The sequence below is a fragment of the Triturus cristatus genome, chromosome 11, assembly GCF_964204655.1.
Source record: "Triturus cristatus chromosome 11, aTriCri1.1, whole genome shotgun sequence".
Lineage (NCBI taxonomy): Eukaryota > Metazoa > Chordata > Amphibia > Caudata > Salamandridae > Triturus > Triturus cristatus.
The window spans coordinates 565,380,068-565,398,747 of record NC_140594.1 but is presented as its reverse complement, the minus strand read 5'-3'; the positions used below and the strand labels follow the sequence as shown (position 1 = coordinate 565,398,747).

The 18,680-nt window shown below is 46.3% G+C and overlaps 1 protein-coding gene across 1 annotated transcript in view; it reads right to left on the bottom strand.

Moving 5' to 3' along the window:
- The window catches only part of XRN1 (5'-3' exoribonuclease 1), a 1,184,094-nt gene that overhangs the window by 758,700 nt on the left and 406,714 nt on the right, over positions 1-18,680 (bottom strand). Inside the window, exons 21-24 of the mRNA XM_085633624.1 lie at positions 15,815-15,977; positions 15,011-15,124; positions 14,761-14,859; positions 12,639-12,754 (exon numbers count right to left, since the gene is read on the bottom strand). Coding sequence (XP_085489750.1) covers positions 12,639-12,754; positions 14,761-14,859; positions 15,011-15,124; positions 15,815-15,977 — 492 coding nt within the window. The remainder of the gene's footprint in view (positions 1-12,638; positions 12,755-14,760; positions 14,860-15,010; positions 15,125-15,814; positions 15,978-18,680) is intronic.

The following is an 18,680-nucleotide window of genomic DNA, read 5'->3' as shown; positions in this document are numbered from 1 at the left end:
GCTCTGGGTGCAGGACCTCTCCGTTTTGCATTGAGAGCAGGTCCTTCCTCCTCTCGAACTTGTATGGATTGCCTTGTGCCATTTCTTGAATTTGTGAGAACCATGTCTGCCTCGCCCACTGCGGAGCCACCAGGATCAGAGTCATGTTGCTGGTTCTGCACTTGTCGAGCACTCTGTGCAACAGGGGTATCGGTGGAAAGGCGTAGGCAAATGTCCTCGACCAGCTTATCCATAGGGCATTTCCCTGGGATTGCTGATCTGGTTGCCTGGACGCGAAGCTTTGGCATTTTGCATTGTGGCGTGTTGCAAATAGTCTATTGTGGGAGTTCCCCATCTCCGGAAGAGTTTCTCTGTTTCCTGGCCATTGAGCTCCCACTCGTGCGATGCCGAGGTCTGCCTGCTTAGCCAGTCTGCCTCCACATTGTCCTTCCCCGGTAGGTGAATTGCCAGTAGATCTATCCTGAGAGGTATGGCCCATCTCCAAATCTCCTGAGCTAGAGAGGAGAGAGGGAACGACTGTGTCCCCCCTTGTTTGTTGATGTAGAACATTGCCGTGGTGTTGTCTGTTTGGATCAACACCCTGCCTTCAGGGCTAGCAGGATTGTTTTCAACTCGAGGTAGTTGATATGGCGAACCGCATCTGCTGGAGCCCACAGACCCCTCACTCTGAGGTTGTCCATGTGCGCTCCCCATCCCCCTTGCGATGCGTCCGTGGTAATGGTCACTGTTGGGATTGGTGGTGTCAGGCTTCTCCCTGCTGTCATGTTGTCTCTGTTCCACCAAGTTATCTCCTCCTGCACTGCGTGCGTAACAACCACTAGATCCTCCCAACTTCCGCTTGCTTGTGACCATTGCTGTTGTAGCCATTCCTGGAATGGTCTCATGTGCAGGCGTACATTTGGCACCAGCTGGATACACGACGCCATCATCCCCATCATCTTGCTCACAGCCCTCACTGTCAGAGCTCGCCCCTTCTGGTAGAGCCGCGTCTCCTTCAGTAGTGCATCTGTCCTCCTGTCGCTGGGCACTACTGTACTGTTGAGGGAGTTGATTTTCGCCCCCAGGAAAATCTTCACCTGTTCCGGTTCCAGCGATTACTTGCCCCAGTGGATCGAGAAACCCAGATTTGTGAGGGTGTCTGTTACGCGTTTTGCGTGCCTCTCGCACTTCTCGCGTGAGTTTGCCTTGACCAGCCAGTCGTCTAAGTAGGGGTAGACATGGATTCCCTGTCTTCGTAGGTGGGCCGCGACCGCCGACAGGCATTTTGTAAAGACCCTTGGTGCCGATTTTAATCCGAAGGCCAGGGTTGTGAACTGGTAGTGTTCCTGTTGAGGTCCACGGTGACCATGAAGTCCCCTTCTCTTATTTGTGGTAGTACCTCCTGCAGCGAAGTCATTTTGAACTTCTGCGTTCTGATGAACTTGTTTAGGTAACGCAGGTCCAGGATGGGTCTGAGGTTTCCGTCTACTTTCGGGACCACGAAGTAGTTTGAGTAGACCCCTTTGTTGCGTTCTCTGAACGGCACTGCCTCTATGGCTCTCTTTTCTAGAAGTTTCTGTGTTTCTTCTCCGAGTAGTGCCAGTTCCTGGGCCGATCTCGGTCTCCCTTTTGGTTTCCTTTTTGGAGGTCTTTTCTCCAAATCTACGCAGTATCCGTACTGCATGATGTTCCGTATCCACTTGTCTGTGGTTATACGCCGCCACTCCTGAAGGTAGAACCTCAGTCTTCCGCCTACTGGTGTTGTATGCTCGTAGGCTTTTGAATATTCTCTTCCCCCTGATGTTACTTTTTTGCGCCTCACCCTTGGGGGCATGACGAGGGTAGGCGTCCTCTTGCGTGCTGAGTCACTTTGATGAGGGCTGTTCGCCCCCTCTCCTCCTCTGGCCACGTCCGTTCCCTCTCCCGCGAAAGGACTGGCCCCGAGGTTGGTACTGCCAGTTTTGCTTCTGCTGACCTTGTCCGTGGCTTTCACCCTGCTGACCCTGCTGGAACGTCTGGTGCGACGGCCCCTGCTGGCTTCCTCCCCTACCGTAGGGTCTCCTCGAGGGATTGCCTCGCCTCATTCCCCTCAGCTGTAGGGCCCCCATGGACCTCGCCTTTTCGTTTTCTTTCTTCAGCTGGGTGAGCTTCTCGTCCACTGTTGCTCCGAACAGTGTCTCTCCGTTGAAGGGGGTGCCAAGGATGTTGTTCTGCACCTCCGGTTTGAATCCCGAGATTCTTAGCCATGCATGCCTTCTCTCGGTGACCCCTATGGCCATGAGTCTTGCTGAAGTCTCTGCCCCGTCCAACGCCGTCTTTATACAGGAGTTGGCGATGTTCTTGCCTTCGTCTACTAGGTGTGAGGCTCTCTGGCGGTATTCTTCGGGGAGGTGCTTTACTAGCTCCCCCATCTCGTCCCAGTGCTGGTACTGGTGTCTATTGAGGAGTGCATTGGAATTCGCCATGCGCCAGTGCATTGCGGCGTTCCTCTCTACCTTTCTTCCTGTGAGGTCTATCCTCCTGCTTTCCTTATCAGGTGGTGGGCCCGAAGTTGCTGGTACGTTGGCCCTTCTCCTGGCCGTGGAAGCTATGATGGAGTCTGCTGTCACGCTACCCTTGATGTAAGGGGGGTCCAGGGAGGAGTGCTTATATTTCTTCTCTGTCCTGGGTGTGATCGACCGGCAGGTCGCTGGTTCCTTGAAGGCTTCTCTCCCCTGATTCATCACGCTTTGTAGCATGGGGAGGAACTGGCTCCTTGTCTGGATGGGGAGCAGGGTCTCGAGGAGAAAATCGGCCTTCGGCTTCTCCTCGTCGAGTTGGACGCTGAAGGCTGTTGCTGCGCTCCTGACCACCATATTGTACACCCCGATGTCGTCGGGTGGCGAAGGCCTCGAAGGGTACGTGTCCACGGGCTCCTCCGGGTTTTCGGTGTCGAGATCCTGCCATTCGATGTCGTGGCTGGTAGATGGCGCCGAGTCGTAGAACGACTGTTGGTCTTCTTCCTCGGCTTCTCCATCATAATAGGCCTCTTCTTCCTCTTCGAGGTCCCTTGTTAGTCCTTCGGTGTCGAATTCGTCCTCGACCTAGACGACGTCCGCCGATGAAACCGTTGGAATCTTGAATTCCTTCATCTTGGCGTCGAACTCCTTCTTCCTTTGAAGGATGTTCTCCATTTCGGTCTCGAGCCGCCTCTTCTTTTTCTCCATCTCGGAGATGCTTTCGGCGTCGACCGCGGGCCTTTTCGATGAAACTTGCGTCGACGTCGAACGTTCTTTCAGCGTCGATCGGGCCGTTTCCTGGGTTGTCTTCGACGACCCTTGCTTTTCGGCTTCTTTCGGCACCAGGGAGTCCTTTTCTAAGGATCCGCACGGCCTCTTGTCCATGGTTCCCCCTTTGGTCATCGAAGTTTTCGGCCCCGGGGCTCCCTTCATGGACTTAGACTCTGATTTTCTCGAGTCACCCTCGTGTTTGAGGTACTTTCTGTTTTGCGCTCGACGATTCTCTTACCTCGTCTTCTTTTTTCTTGTCGGTCTCTACGACCGTGAAGTTTTCGGCTGTCTCGGCGACGTTGTCCTCGTCGTCCGTGGAGAGGCCCAGATCGTAGAGCGACGGGGCCTTACCCTTGCCATCCGTGCTGGCGTTGGCTCTTCTCTGCCGATCTCTCACCCTGAGTGTCTTCGGCGCGAAGGCTGAGCAGGCGTTGCAGTCCTTACTCTGGTGCTCGACCGGTAGGCAGAGGTTGCAGACCGGATGCTGGTCCTTTTGCGCGAACTTGTGGTGGCAGTTTGGGCAGAACTTGAATGGCGTCTTGTCCATTGCGCTCAGGGCCTCTGAGTGCGCATTCTCCAAGGTCGTCGAAGAAAAAATTGCGCTGAACCTCCTTTCTTCGCGCTCCTGATGAAATCTCTTCCTTTCCTGTGATATCCTCTATTATTTATCGACGAAACTCGCTTTTCGTTCTTCTTCCTTCGAGAGTAATTCTGGAGCTTCCCGATGACGATCCAGACCCAACGGCGGAAAAAAGAATCTGAAGATGGCGCCCCAAAACACGACGACGTCACGGGAGGTGCACCAAATGGTGGTCGTCGACGCCCACCTGGGCTACAAAAAAAAAAAAAAAAAACAAAGAAAAGACTACGAATCCGGACCCAACCACAAGATCGCGGAATAATGCACAGCATAGTGAATCCAGAAAGATTCACGCTGCAAAACACCATATTGCCACCTCCTCTACCACCCTCCTGGCAACACTTGCCCCTTCCATAAACACCTATCAGATCTGGTAACTCACTGCTCACTCAATTCCATAAGCCTAGGTGACTTCAACCTCCATTGGATTGATGAGAAACACACTAATTCAATCCTTAAAAAACTCTTACTTGACAACAACCTTACCCAACACTGTATATGTCAAACCCATAACAGAGGCTTACCCTTGAAGCCATTATAGCCCAGGAGAAGGCGATAACCATTAATAACATACTCCCAGTAGACTGGTAGGGCCACCGCATTATTCTGTACCACTTAAACCAGGAAGAGCCACACACCATCTATACTAAGAAAACTCTCCAGTGGACCAGAAACACAACTCAAATTCCCCTAGTTGATCTGGAAGATAGAATGATCTCTAGACTTCCCCCAAAGACAGTTAACCTCTCAATAAATGAACTCACAACCCACTTTAACTCTACGATGTCTGCCGTCCTAGAGCAAGTAGCCCCTCTGAAACTAAAAAGTATTAGAGACACCCCATTGAGGTCCTGGTTTAACAAAGACCTCAATACAGAAAGAAGGCAACTCAGAGCTGCAGAAAGACTGGCAAGTAAACCCATCCTTAACTCACCATCACCAACTCAGAGCAGAACGCAGAACATATAAAAATGACACAATGCAAGAAAAAGCAGCATTTTTCCGCAGCACTCTAGAGAATGCACTAAATCACCTGAAAGACCTTTTTAACATCATTAAAAAAAAACTGATTTCCAAACCACCCTATAAAGCCCCTCAGGGCTCTAAGAACGCTGTGATAAATTTTCTAAATTCTTTGATGAGAAAATCACGATCAAGTCCTCTTTGGAATGCCACACTCAAATATCACCTGAAATCATCCTCCACACCACAGTTGAAGGAAACCCTAACTTGCTTTCCTCCAACTCCCAAGTAGAGATCCACCCCCCCTGAGACAAATGAGGGCAACCAAATGCTAGGATCCCCCTCTAACCCCAATTGCTCGAAAGTATTCAACCCACTCAGAGACAGACATCTCTAAACTATTTGCGAATTCTAAGCCTTCCCCCTACTTCGCAGACCTCCTCCCGGCCTCTGTGGCACAAAATCTTAATCACGTAATTACCCCTCCCCCCCCCCCCCTCCCCACTCTGGACGATGATAATAAACAGTTCCCTCAGTACTGGGGTTATGCCAGACTGCCTAAAATTAGGCCAAGTCACTCCACTACTAAAATATCCAGGATCAGACCCGGAGAACCTCAACAACTTCAGGCCCATCTCCAACCTTCCCTGCCTGGCTAAAAACCTCGAGAAATGTGTCCTACTCCAACTCAACCAGCACATTGACACAATCTCCTGGATTCTCACCAATCAGGCTTCAGAAAGGGCCGTAGCACAGAATCGCTATACTAAATATAGCAGATGACATCCACAAATGTATGGATACCGGCCGATGCTGCCTGCTCATCCTCCTAGACCTATCTGCGGCCTTCAACACGGTCGACCATAAACAACTTCTTAACACCCTCAAACAACAGATTGGAGCAGAAGGCCTGGTTCTGAAATGGTTCACATAATTTCTTCAAAACCGCTCTCAACAAATAAAAATCAACAACGCAACATCTAATACCTCTACCAGAACCAGAGGTGTTCCCCAGGGTTCAGTCCTCTCACCTACTCTCTTGAAATATCTACATGTAGCCCCTTACTACCATAATCAAGCAAGCAAACATCCACCTTCCACCTCTATGAGGATGACATCCAGCTCTATCTGGAGATATCCTCTCCAGAGGACATACACTGTCTAAATGATACTCTAACAAAAATCCAAAACTGGCTAACACACAAACACTTAAAACTCAACCAAGAAAAGACGGAAATTCTTCTCCTCTCAAATGACGGACAGACCCCCCCCCAGGTCCAAGAGTGGATAAAGCTTATCAACTCTCTAAATTGCAAAATATCCCTGGATGGTTCCACCAAATCACTGTGAATCATACTGGACATGAGCTCACACAAAGACTACTGCAAGGAGTGCATTCTACAAATTAAAACTACTTAACAAAATCAAGCCCTTCCTTCCTCCAAATTATCTCAAAACCGCAACGCAAGCCATGGTTCTGTCCAGACTCGACTACGGGAACGCCACCCTCACAGGCACAGCAAAAGCCCACTTAGCCCCTCTGAGAACAACTCTGAATGCAGAGCAAGGAAGGTCACCGGAGCAAAAAGGCACGATCACATCTCCCCCTACCTGAAAGAGCTTAGGTGGCTCCCAATTGAAGCCTGCAGCCACTTCAAAACTGCTTTTCTCACCCACAAAGTCCTTCACACTGGTAAACCAACATACCTGGCAGCCAAACTCACCAAGGCAGGCCAGGCAAGAAACCTGAGAGGCACAAACAACCTACTTCTCATACCACCACAGAAACAAACAAAAAGCCCTTCTCAAGCAATGCGCCCAAAATGTGGAACTCCCTACCAGCACATCTCAGAACCAACCCCTCTTTCATGACCTTGAAGAGAAAATTAAAGGATCTCCTCCTAGCTCAGCACCTTAACCCTCTGGGTAGTATATCATAGCACTTTTTTGCAGCCTACAATCTAGTAACTCTGTTATTTACCTTTACTTATGGCTGGCTGTCTGCTTTTTTTTATTGCCTGTGTAAATGTTGTAAAGCGCTCTGATACCCACGCGTCTTGCCAACGCTATATAAAACTCGCTAAATAAAATAAATAAACAAAAAAGTGTACATATATATATATATAAATAAGTTTATGTATGTGTATGTAGAGGTAGTCCCACCCTGGTTGTCCAAGTTAATAAACCAAAATGATCTACCTAGGCTCTCATCTGGATGCAGGTTGAAATGGCTGGTCAAAACTTTGTGTGGGGCCTTATCTTGTAGAGATTATATCTAGCTGCAGACTCCTTACCTTAGAATTTCCCAGGAGTCATACTGGATCCGGAACAGTCTTCGTGAGCAGTACCCCTGAGCAGTACCCCTGAGCAGTACGTCTGAGGCACCTATGTAGGTGCCATCTAGGCACGCTGATGTCACTTTCTTGCCACGACTTTCCGCGCCAGAAGCACAGAGTCATGAAGAACAGTGACCACTGGTGTGGAAAACTAGGGTCCTCACAGGTATCAGCCCTAGCCCTAGGAATCCATTCTGGAAGAATGGATGGGTCGGTAAGGAGTCTGCGGCTAGATGTAGTCTCTACAAGATAAGGAGGTAGCGAAGGTAAGTCACTTGTTCATCTGAAAGAGACTTATAGCCACAGATTCCTTACCTTTAAATAGATACCCAAGCAATACCATCCATGGTGGTGAGTCTGCTGATCAATTTCAAACAAGGAAGTCCTGCAGGACCAAACAGGCAAAGTCCCCATCCCTACGGACCGGACTGTCCAGGCAGTAATGTTTGGAGAACGTGTGCAGGGAAACCCATGTTGCTGACTGGCAGATGTCCAGGACCAGAACTCTGCGAGCTAACAGTTGTCGCAGCTTTAGCTCTGGTGGAATGAGCTTGCACACCCTCTGGAGGTTGCTTCTTGGCCAATGCAGAGCAGATTTTAATGCAGAGCAGGACCCATCTGGAGATGGTCCACTTATGCAGAGCCCAACCTTTCTTCACACCAACATCTCTCAAGAAGAGTTGGTTGTCCACCCGAAACTCTCGTCTGGGGTCAAGGTAGCTCGACAATGCTCTTTTTGGGTCCAGACAGTGGAGTCGCTCCTCTTCTTTAGAGGGATATGAAGAAGAGCAAAAAGTTGGAAAAGTGATGGATTGGCCTGCATGAAATGTGTTTACCACTTTTGGTAGAAAGGAGGCCCTTGTGAGAAGCAACAGTTTGTCAGGATAGACAGAGGTAAGGCGGCTCTGATAAGGCCTGCAGCTCACTCACTCTGCAGGGAGATGTAATCGCCAAAAGAAAGGCTGTTTTGATTGTCAGAAGCCTGAGGGGACAATCATGAAGTGGTTCAAAAGGAGCACACATTAAAAAAGTGAAACAGATTACGATCCTACTGAGGCATAATAAATGGTGAAGGAGGGAAGAGATAAACAATACCTTTTAAGAACCTATGTATAATAGGGGACTTGAACAATGAGGGTTGGTCAGGCAGCCGCAAAAGGGCAGAAAGAACAGAAAGATAGCCCTTAAGAGGTGTGCAAGGGGAATGAATTAAGAGTAAGACTTCAGAAAGGGGATCAATGTATTTTCCTGCACACCAGGACACACATTTTCTTTAATGGCAGGTGTATACTATCTTGGCGGAGGGACGTCTAGCTGCCAAGAGGACATTATAGACTTCGGGAGGAAGGTAGAAGGCTGTCAACTGTTGCCGCTCAATCTCCATGCAAGAAGGAGGAGGGTGGACACAGTTTGGGTGGAGAAACCTCCCCTGCTTCTGAGACAGACGATCGTCCCAAAGGGGCAGCCTGATTGAATGATACCAGACTCTCCATGCCCAGTCTAGAGCCCAAAGGACTCTGGGCAGGAGTGGTGTGTGCAGAAAGGCATTCAGTAGGCATGAGATCCACTCAAGAAAAAAAGCGTCTCAGAGTGAGAGCTGCCTTGGAAACTCCAGCGTGCAAAACTGCTGACGTACGTACTCAATGGAGGCAAAATGGTCTAACCAAGGCTCTCCCCACTGTTAAACAAGACCTTGTGCCACTTCCAAGTTGAGACACCATTAGAGATCTGCTAGGCATCAACAGCTGAGATAGTCTGCTCTAGTATTCAGAGAGCCCGCCCGGTGCTGAACCACCGGGATATGCCCTGTTGTTCCAATTATGTCAAGAGACGCAGGGCCTCTTGACAAACGGCCCAGGACCTACCCCGCCCTGTTTGTTGCAGTACCACATGGTGGTATTAGTGTCCATGAACACTTGTACCAGCCTTCCTTTGATGGATGGTGGAAAGGCCTTCAAAGCCAGTCGGATTACATGAAGCTCCAGCAGGTTGATGTGGAGTCCGGATTCCACCAGAGACCAGAGTCCTCTGATCACCTCTCCGAGATGGCGGCTCCATCCCAGGAGTGGCATATCAGTCACCAATGTGAGATCTGGTTGGGGAAGGGGTCTGCCTCTGATCCAATCGCAGCCCGCTAGCCACAACTACAGATCTTTCACAGTTCTCTCCAAGAGCTGGACCATGTCGAAGAGGTTCTCCTGATGCTGTGCCCACTAAAACTTCAAGTCCCACTGCAGAGCCTGCATATGCCACTAGGCATGAGTTACCAACAGTATGCAGGAGGACATGAGTCCCAACAAACTTAGGGTCTGCCTCACTGAAATCCAGGATAGAGACAAACACCGTTACTGTAGCCTGAATATCCTGGACTTGCCGCTCTGGAGGATAAACTCGAAACTGCACTGTGTCCAGGACAGTAGTGAACCCCAGGTAGCGCAATAGATTCAGCGTAGTTTGGAGACGACAGCTTGGTGCGAGCCCACCTTCAATTGCCAATCGTCGAGATCTGGCAAGACTGGAATCTCTGATCTCCGCAGATGAGCCGCAACCACCGCCATCATCTTGGTGAACACCTGAGAGGCGCTGGTAAGGCCAAAAGAGAGCACGGTGAACTGAAAATGCTCATGGACCTACCGTAAACTGCAGATAGCACCGGTGAGCAGGCAGGACGGCAATGGGGATGTAGGCGTTCTGAAAGTCCAAGCTACCATCCAGTCTCCTGGGTCCAGGGCAGACTAGACCTGAGCCGACGTGAGCATTTTGGATTTCTCCTTCTTGAGGAAGAAGTTGAGGGGCCCATAGATCTAGAATAAGACAAAGGCCTTTTTCTTTTTTGGGAACCAGAAAGTACTTGGGATAGTAAGCACAGCTTACTTCTGGCTCCGGAATCCTCTGTACGACTCCCTTGGCCAAGTGAGCCATGACTTCCTCGCGGAGACAGGACAGAAGATCCTCCATCATTAGTAATGGACTGCCAGTGAGGCAGGTGAAAGGGAATCCTGTTGCCAACTTGATGCCCCTGGTGGTAAAGGGGCAGATTAGGAGGGGTTTGAGGCTGTAGACGGACTGACCGGATTGCTGGATACCTGACCCACGAGGTCTGTGGGTACCACAGTCTCGGCCACGCAGCTCGATGGGTGGGAAGGAATTGGCATGGTTGGAAGCCCCTTCCAAAGCCGCGAAAGGCAGATTGAGGGTGATGTGGGGCGATAGACAGGCCAAAGAACTTGGCCGTAGCCAGACTGTCCTTGAAGTGCTCCAGCGTCAAATCTCCCTTGTCTACGAAGAGATAGGTGACATCGAAGGGCATCCCACGAAAAGCCAGTCATCCTCAAACAAGCATGGTGCCTCAGGGCCACCCATCTATCAAGCCACACTGCCCAGTGAGTCAGTCCAGTCAAGCTCACAGAAGATATTGAACTTTGCTGCTCCTCTCCAATCGGTAACAGCCTGAGAGGGTACGGCCCGGGAGCTGTGGCAGCACTTGTGCAACCGTGTCCCACAGAGTGTGGGAGCAGTGGCCCAATAGGCATGCTGTGTTCACAGACTGCAATGCCAGGCTGGCAAAAGAAAATACCTTCTTCCCCTCCCCAAAGAGTCCAGCCTCGTGTATTGGCAATGGGGGGGGGGGGGAGGGGGGGGGGCAGGTAGGGAATGCGCCATGGTATGGTGAGGCTTGGACCAACAAGTTCTTTCTTCGGGGTAGGGTGTTGGGTGAGGACAACGACCGCGGACTACACTACAACTCCCGGGACCTTCCTCCCGACCGGGACCTTGAGTGACAGAGTCGCATGCCAGGCCACCATGAGCTTGAGGGACCAGTCCCGCAAGGCATTCAGATTCATGGGGCACCAATCTGAGCACTGCTTCGGGTTGTGATCATGCTCCAGACACCACAAGCAGACAAGATGAAAGTCCATCACCGACATCTGCTGATGACAGGCTCCGCAGGGCTTGAATCCTGCTTTTCTAGATAGCATGCTACACACTAGGAGGACAAACATCAAAAACAGTTGACAAAGGTGGCGCTTTCCGCTCGGCCACGACTGGTCCAACTTAAAATATTGCATAGAACGTACGTCACTGGGTCCCAGCTGGATCATATGGGGTGGGGGGAGATTGTAGAAGACGCTGTGGTCAGGTGGGCACATTCCTGCACATACTTTGGGAGTGTGAACAGATCCAGGAGTACTGGCGGGGGCTACACAAGGTCATGCGAGAAGTACTGCACAAAGACATAGGCCCAGAGGTTAAAAGATGTCTCCTTAATGTTTGGGAACCCACTGATTTGACTGGGATGGAGAGGCTCTGGGCTACTCTGGGTGCAATGGTGGCCAAACGTGATATAGCACAAATGTGGGGGGCAGGAATCTCACCGACTCTGGACACCTGGAAAAAGAACTTAGATTGGTGTATGTTCAGGGAGAAAACGGTCTATGTAGCACGGGGATGTCCAAAGAAGTGGTCCGCTGTATGGTGCAAGTGGAATGCCTACCAGGGAGATGTGTGCGGCCCCTGTTGTCCCTTCGGAGGATGGACCTCTGTCTCCTTGAAGCCCTTTCGGGTGCTCGATGTATGTCCCAGCTACCTATGATGTCTAAATGTACCCGCCATACGAATCCATACCATGTAAATGTACGCTGCTTTGCCGAATGTCAATGGTTATGTTTAATAAAAAGATTTTAAAAAGAAAAGTTGACAAAATGTCGAAAATATTCAGTCAAACAGTGACAGAGGGGTAGCTCTTCTTCAGATCAGTACTGGCTGGCGGGTGCAGAAAGAAAAGATCAGATGTCAGCTCGCCTAGGTGGCGTCTATATCGATGCTGCGGTTGTCACTTCCAGAATGGATGATGCCGAAACACGCAGAGCCGGACTACGTCACCTACCGGCATGCAGGGGTACTGCTCATGAAAAATCTTCCAGATCCAGTCCGACGCCTTGGAAATTTAAAAGGTAAGGAACCTGCAGCTAGAGGTCTCTATCAGATGAATAAGAACGAACACATAATCATCTCTATCTAGGTCAGCCCACATAGGACTTCCCTACAAACTAGTTCTCTGCTTTCAACCATGTTGCAGTCTCACAATCAATAAGACATCAGATGACAACTCCTATACATACTGAAACACTCCAATTAATTTCTTTGGTAACCTAAGTCCTGATGTTCCAGATGGCTATTTTGATTTGATGTCTCATTTTCAGGCTAATACTCCTATTATATAAAATAGATAACCCACAATTCTACACACCACTGGCTCAATGTTAATGAGTTTTGGGTAAGTATAAGGATTTCTGGTTAAACTACTTTTGGTCATAAATATAATAAGAAGCCCATCCTGATAATTGCAGAATTTATGGTCTCCCTGCACCAACATACTTCTTGGTCTTACATTTTCCAACTCTATATTTTTGTTTATCATTACACATTTAATGTACAGTGGGAACTTACTTTCTCTTGGATCCTCTTCCAACGAAGATACTCCCAGTAAACCTTGACACAAGGTATCCACTAATTCCTAGACGATTGGCAAGCACATATCCAGGGTTGTATTTTATAGAGTATTTCTTTATTAAAGATAAAAATGGAAACATTTATAATGTACAGATGGTTGAGAAGTGAATATTCATAATGACGTCAATGATTGCCATCAGCACTTATATTTTCTATTCAATGTTCATCTATTATGGGTTTCAAATATTGTCCAATAATGTGGACTGAGCTATACGTAGTTGCGACAGTAATACTTATAATGAACCATAACATGAAGTTAATTCTCCATTGTAATTTCACTAATCATGCTCCATTAATAACCTTCGCCTTCAAGAAAAAAAATGCAATGTCAATTTACATAATTGTAAGTAATTTTGCAGTAGTTAATGAACCATAGTTTAATGGTCCAAGATAGTACTCTATACAAAAAAGAATATTTGACAGTATACACTACAGTACATCATAGCAGCAGACTGGGAAGGATGGAATGCAGACCAGCTGTTTAATGCAGAGTGTGTATGTAACTTGAATGTTAAACATTATATACTGGTGGGTCACGTCAACTTCCAGTCATGAATAAATATGTCAATTATCATTAATAGCAGTTGAATAAAAATGGAAAACATACAGGAACACCATGCTTAGGTCAAACCCCAAGGCTATTTCCAGATGTTTGCCTTGTATCAAAGAAACACTACTAGAATGTTTCCCATAAATCATTACATAAATGAGTCCTCAACTGTCATCCTTCATGACAGTGAGGCAGATAGTCAAACGTATTTCTGAACTTCCTGGGAGAGAGGACCCTATCAAAGATATACTACACACAGTAAAATGAGTTTCTGCAGCATTAGTTAAACAACCTTAGCTGGAAAAATGGGTGATCAAAAAAGATCTTAGAGGGCCACATCCAACCAGTTTTCAGAATATTCATTGGCAATGTAAAAGAGTTGCATGCTGATTCATTGTGTGCAAATTTGTTTTACACTGACCATCCTGAAATTCTGTCCGCGATCTGGGACTCACGGTACTCTGATGGGGTGCCGAGGCCACTGATTTCAAAATGCAACCTCACACTGGTCAATTTCCCAACGCACTCTTCTCACCACATGAACAAGAAACACTAATAGAGGAAATCCAAACAAGGGAGGAGGAGGGTGGGAGGAAGATGATCGAGTAATCTTAATGATCTCATCAGAAAAATCCTTATTGTCAGATATTTGAATGAAGCAGTCTTCCCACATGGGCAGAGAGGTTTAATGAATATTATGGATAACCCTAAACAACAGGAAGAATACAGCAGGCTGTGAAACCACAGCAATCACATTTTGGGATCTGATGTATACAGAATAAAACTCAAATGGATAGACTAATATACTGCTATATTCCCTTGGAACCTTTTGACTCTAGTACTGTAGTAATACAAAACTACCTTTACACTTCAAGGTTAATTGTATCTATCTGTGACATTAACATTAAAGCCACAGTAGGAAGTACTTAAAAACTGACAGGGGTGAATACAAGAAACTAAACTCATTCCTACAGGATTTACCACATGTAACAGGTCCAGCTGCTCAGGGGAGAATTGGTGAGAAAAATAACTAGTCAAACCATTCAAAGGCAAGGCTAGAGAGCAAAGTTTTACTTCTGCCAAAAGACTTCTCCAACACGGAATAGGAAACGTCATTCAGATATTTGAACTCTGAATTAAAAGCACTAAGACTGGTGGCTAGTCAAAAGACAAATACATCTGGGTTCTGCAATGCTCAACTGCACAGTCTGGGCGAGTGAGTCATCTTTGGCATATTCTCATTAACAGAGATCACAGCTGAACATTAATGCAAATGTGCTCATGTTTAGTATAAGCAAGGCAAGAGCGCATGAACCATATTTCACTACTAAAAGCAGCCAATAGTAATTACAATACAATACAGATTTGTGGAATAATATTGCTTTGGGGTGAACTGATCAAATCATACAATAATGGGGGAGAAATTATAAAAGGCATACCGTTTAGTGAAAATGTACCAGCTCTTATTTTGCTAAACAAGAAACCATAAAATCTTTTTAAGGTACTTACATGCTGGTTCTGTATTAAGGCATCAAAAGGTGGTTCATATGGAATGTTGAAAAGCACTCTAATTCTACTTTCGCCAATCACATCTGATGAATCCTCAACCTAGGAATGACAAAAACTTTGAATAAGACTCAAATGGTCATAATCGAACAACGTGGTCTTTGAACGTTCTTCAATTTCTATTTCAAGCTTGTTTTACAAATATGCAATTAACAATGGTAAACAAAGAAGTGTATAAAAACGTGAAACTAACTTCTCCCACACAGCCGTAGTAAGGTGTTCCTAACATGAAGACTAAAGTTCCAGGTGAGAACAGGTCTGCCAAAGTTTTGAACTGCAAAGAGCCAGGGTCGAATGTGTTGATATCCTATATTAGGGGGAACATAAATGGATTTATTTTATGCACAATATAAAGACCAAACATCCTTTTTATTGATGCAATTAAGTGAAACATATAGTACAGCAACCCTTTCACTATAAATCATTCTAAGCATCCACTATGTCATTAAAATATTTCAGACAGTGAGCGTGCTTTCCTTTCATGCTTTGTAAGCAAATTAGGTATTAAAATGAATTTCAAAACAGAAGTAACATCTACATGTATACTGGAAAGCACTGTGGCTAAAACCACTTCACTAAGTCCAAAATGACTGCTTATCTTTGAAGTATTCCTTTCATGCAAAGCAAAGTTAGCCTCCAACATGGAAATTCTATAGTTTTAGAACTGAGGGGCCATACTTAACGGTTTGAGTTAAGACCATAACAAGGTTGTTTGATTTACACACTAACCACAAACCATTTTAAGAGTATCCTCTCCTGCTCATTATATACAATCATACTTCTTTCAAAGTAGGCACTCTTTTAGTCCTGGCCCAACCTTTTCTCTTGACTTAAAATTCGCTGGTGTTCTTCTGCACTACAGACCTGATTAATCCACCCTTTCTACAATGATTCACTCACTATGGATGCTACACAAGCATTATGAAGCTACCCTAGTCACGATGAGCACTTTCAATTTATTTTACTCGAAATAAAATATGCATTTCAAGAATCTTACTTTGACAGTAACTTGTAAAGCAAAAGGCAGAACTTGCTTTGACCACTGTTTCTCCAGGTGAACATCCCCGTTTTCATGAAATATGTAGCGGCGGCCAGTGAGCAGCTGAGCATACACCAACACAGAGGTCTCATTTATAATGATTCCTTTCCGTCGTTGATAACTGAGGAAGAACACCATAGGTTGTTAAATGGTCAGGAATCATCTCACCTTCAAAAAGAGCTCAAGTGATACCGACTGAAAGAAGGGTTTATAATCAATATTACTGACAATATGCAACATCATCATCACAGTCATTGATGTCCCCTTTCCAGTTGAAGAGTACCAATCTCCTTCTCAAACTTACTATCATAGACGCAATTAACTGCCTCCACTACTTTTAAAGACAGTAGAAGTGTCTCACTGACATTACTTGTGTTGTTAGTAATTAGATATCTCTTTTCTCTAGATTCATCTCGAGTCTTAAAGTAGGCAAGCTAAGGATAATGTTACTTACCCAGTAAGCATCTGTTCTTGGCATGTAGAGCTGTAGATTCACATGCTTTGCATACTCCTGCCATCTAGTGATGGGTACGGATGTTTGCATGTTGTTTTTCTTCAAAGAAGTCTTTCCTAGTCACGAGGTAAGATGACTCCTTCGTTCTGTAATAGTGCGCATGGTCATCAACTACATTGTTAGATTGCTTTACCGCAAGAGGGTGAGAATGGAGTAAGTAAGTGTAGCATAGAGATGTCCATGCATATGAATGTATAGTGAAGAACTGCAACAACTACAGGTACTCGGGGAGGCGGGTGGGCGCGTGTGAATATACAGCTCTACATGCCAAGAACAGATGCTTACTGAGTAAGTAACATTATCCTTAGCTTGCCTACTTTAAGACTCGAGATGAATCTAGAGAAAAGAGATATCTAATTACTAACAACACAAGTGATGTCAGTGAGACACTTCTACTGTCTTTAAAAGTAGTGGAGGCAGTTAATTGCGTCTATGATAGTAAGTTTGAGAAGGAGATTGGTACTCTGAAACTGAAACAAATTCTTACCCTAAAAGGGATATTTTCTCCTGCTCGTATGTTGATACTGTTTTTTTTTATGGTATTCCTCCCATTCATATTGTAAAGCACTGTTATCCTTCGGGATCTTGTTCGTGCTATATAAAACTTTATAAATATAAAATAAGTAGCATTATCCGTTCGAGGCATGTGTGCTGTAGATACACATGCGTTGCATAGACTACAAAGCAGTATACTCCCAAAGCGGTGGCTAACCTGTAGATGTTGTAGTTGTTTGAAATAGTGTTTTAAGTACTGCTTGGCCTACATTAGCTTGTTGACTAGCTAACACATCTACACAATAGTGTTTGGTACATGTTTGTGGTGTAGACCATGTAGCTGCCTTACATATGTCAGCTAGAGGAACATTACCTAAAAAGGCCACAGAAGCCCCTATTTTGCAAGTGGAATGCACTCTAGGGGGTATGGATAAAGTTCTTTTAGCTTTAGTGTAGCATGTTTGAATGCATTTCACAATCCATCTTGCAATACCAGATTTAGAAATGGGATTGTCTTTGTGAGATAGAGCAAATGCAACAGTTGTTTTGTTTTGCGAAACCCTTTTGTCCTATCCATGTAGTGCAATAAAGCTCTTTTTATGTCAAGCATGTGAAGAGCGCGTTCTGCTACAGAATCTGGTTGAGGGAAAAACACAGGTAACTCAACTGATTGGTTTATATGAAAAGCAGAAACCCCTTTGGGGAGGAATTTAGGGTTGGTACGGAGAACTACCCTGTCTATGTGTAGCTGAAAGAAGGGTTCTTCCAATGTTCATGCCTGTAGCTCACCAACTCTCATTAATGAGGTAACTGCGATGAGGAAAGCAACTTTCCATGAGAGAAACTGCAAAGGGTACTTGTGCAATGGTTCAAAAGGTGGACCCATGAGCCTTGTAAGGATAATGTTGAGATTCCATACTGGGGCAGGAGGAATCCTTGGTGGTATTACCCTTTTCAAGCCTTCCATGAAGGCTTTGATTACTGGAGCTCTGAATAGTGACAAATGTTGCCTGTTCTGCAAATACGTCGCTGCCAGGTGCACACAAATAGATGTATAAGCTAGTCCAGTGTGCTGTAAGTGTAACAGATAATGATTTGTATAGAAGTATCTAGAGGATTGATTTTATTATTGTTGCAGTAGACAACAAATCTTTTCCACTTTGCTGCATAGCAAGCTCTGGTGGTAGCCTTTCTTGCTTCTTTTAGAATATTAATACAGTCTGGTGGTAGATTTAAATAACCAAACTGTAGGACTTCAGGAGCCAGATCGCTAAGTTCAGTTCTTTGGGATTTGGATGTCTGATTTCTCCATGGTTCTGTATGAGAAGCCTGAGGTGAGGTGCAGCTTTTGATGTAGAACTGGTAACCGCTCCAACAGGGTGGTGTACCATGGTTGACGGGCCCATGTGGGAAGTACTAGAATTAGTGTGAGGGATGTTTGCCTGGGCTTCTGAACCAGACACGGAATGAGTGGGAGAGATGGAAAAGCATAGGCGAATATCCCTGACCACTTCATCCTGGATTTGAAGCTTGGGCATTCTGCGTTGTCGGCTGTGGCGAACAAGTTTTTTTGTGGTAATACCCATTGTTTAAAGTATGGAAACAGAACTTGGGGATGAAGTTCCCACTCTGGAATTTGCTGGCGCCTTCTGCGGAGGACGGTGGCAACCTGACTGTTTTCTCCTGGGAGGTGTTCTGCCAGAAGATAAATCCAGTGATGGATTGCCCATCTCCAAATGGTCTGAGCAAGTCGTGGCTGTTGGAGAGTGTATCCCTCCCTGATTTTGCACATAATACATTTCTGTCATGTTGTCT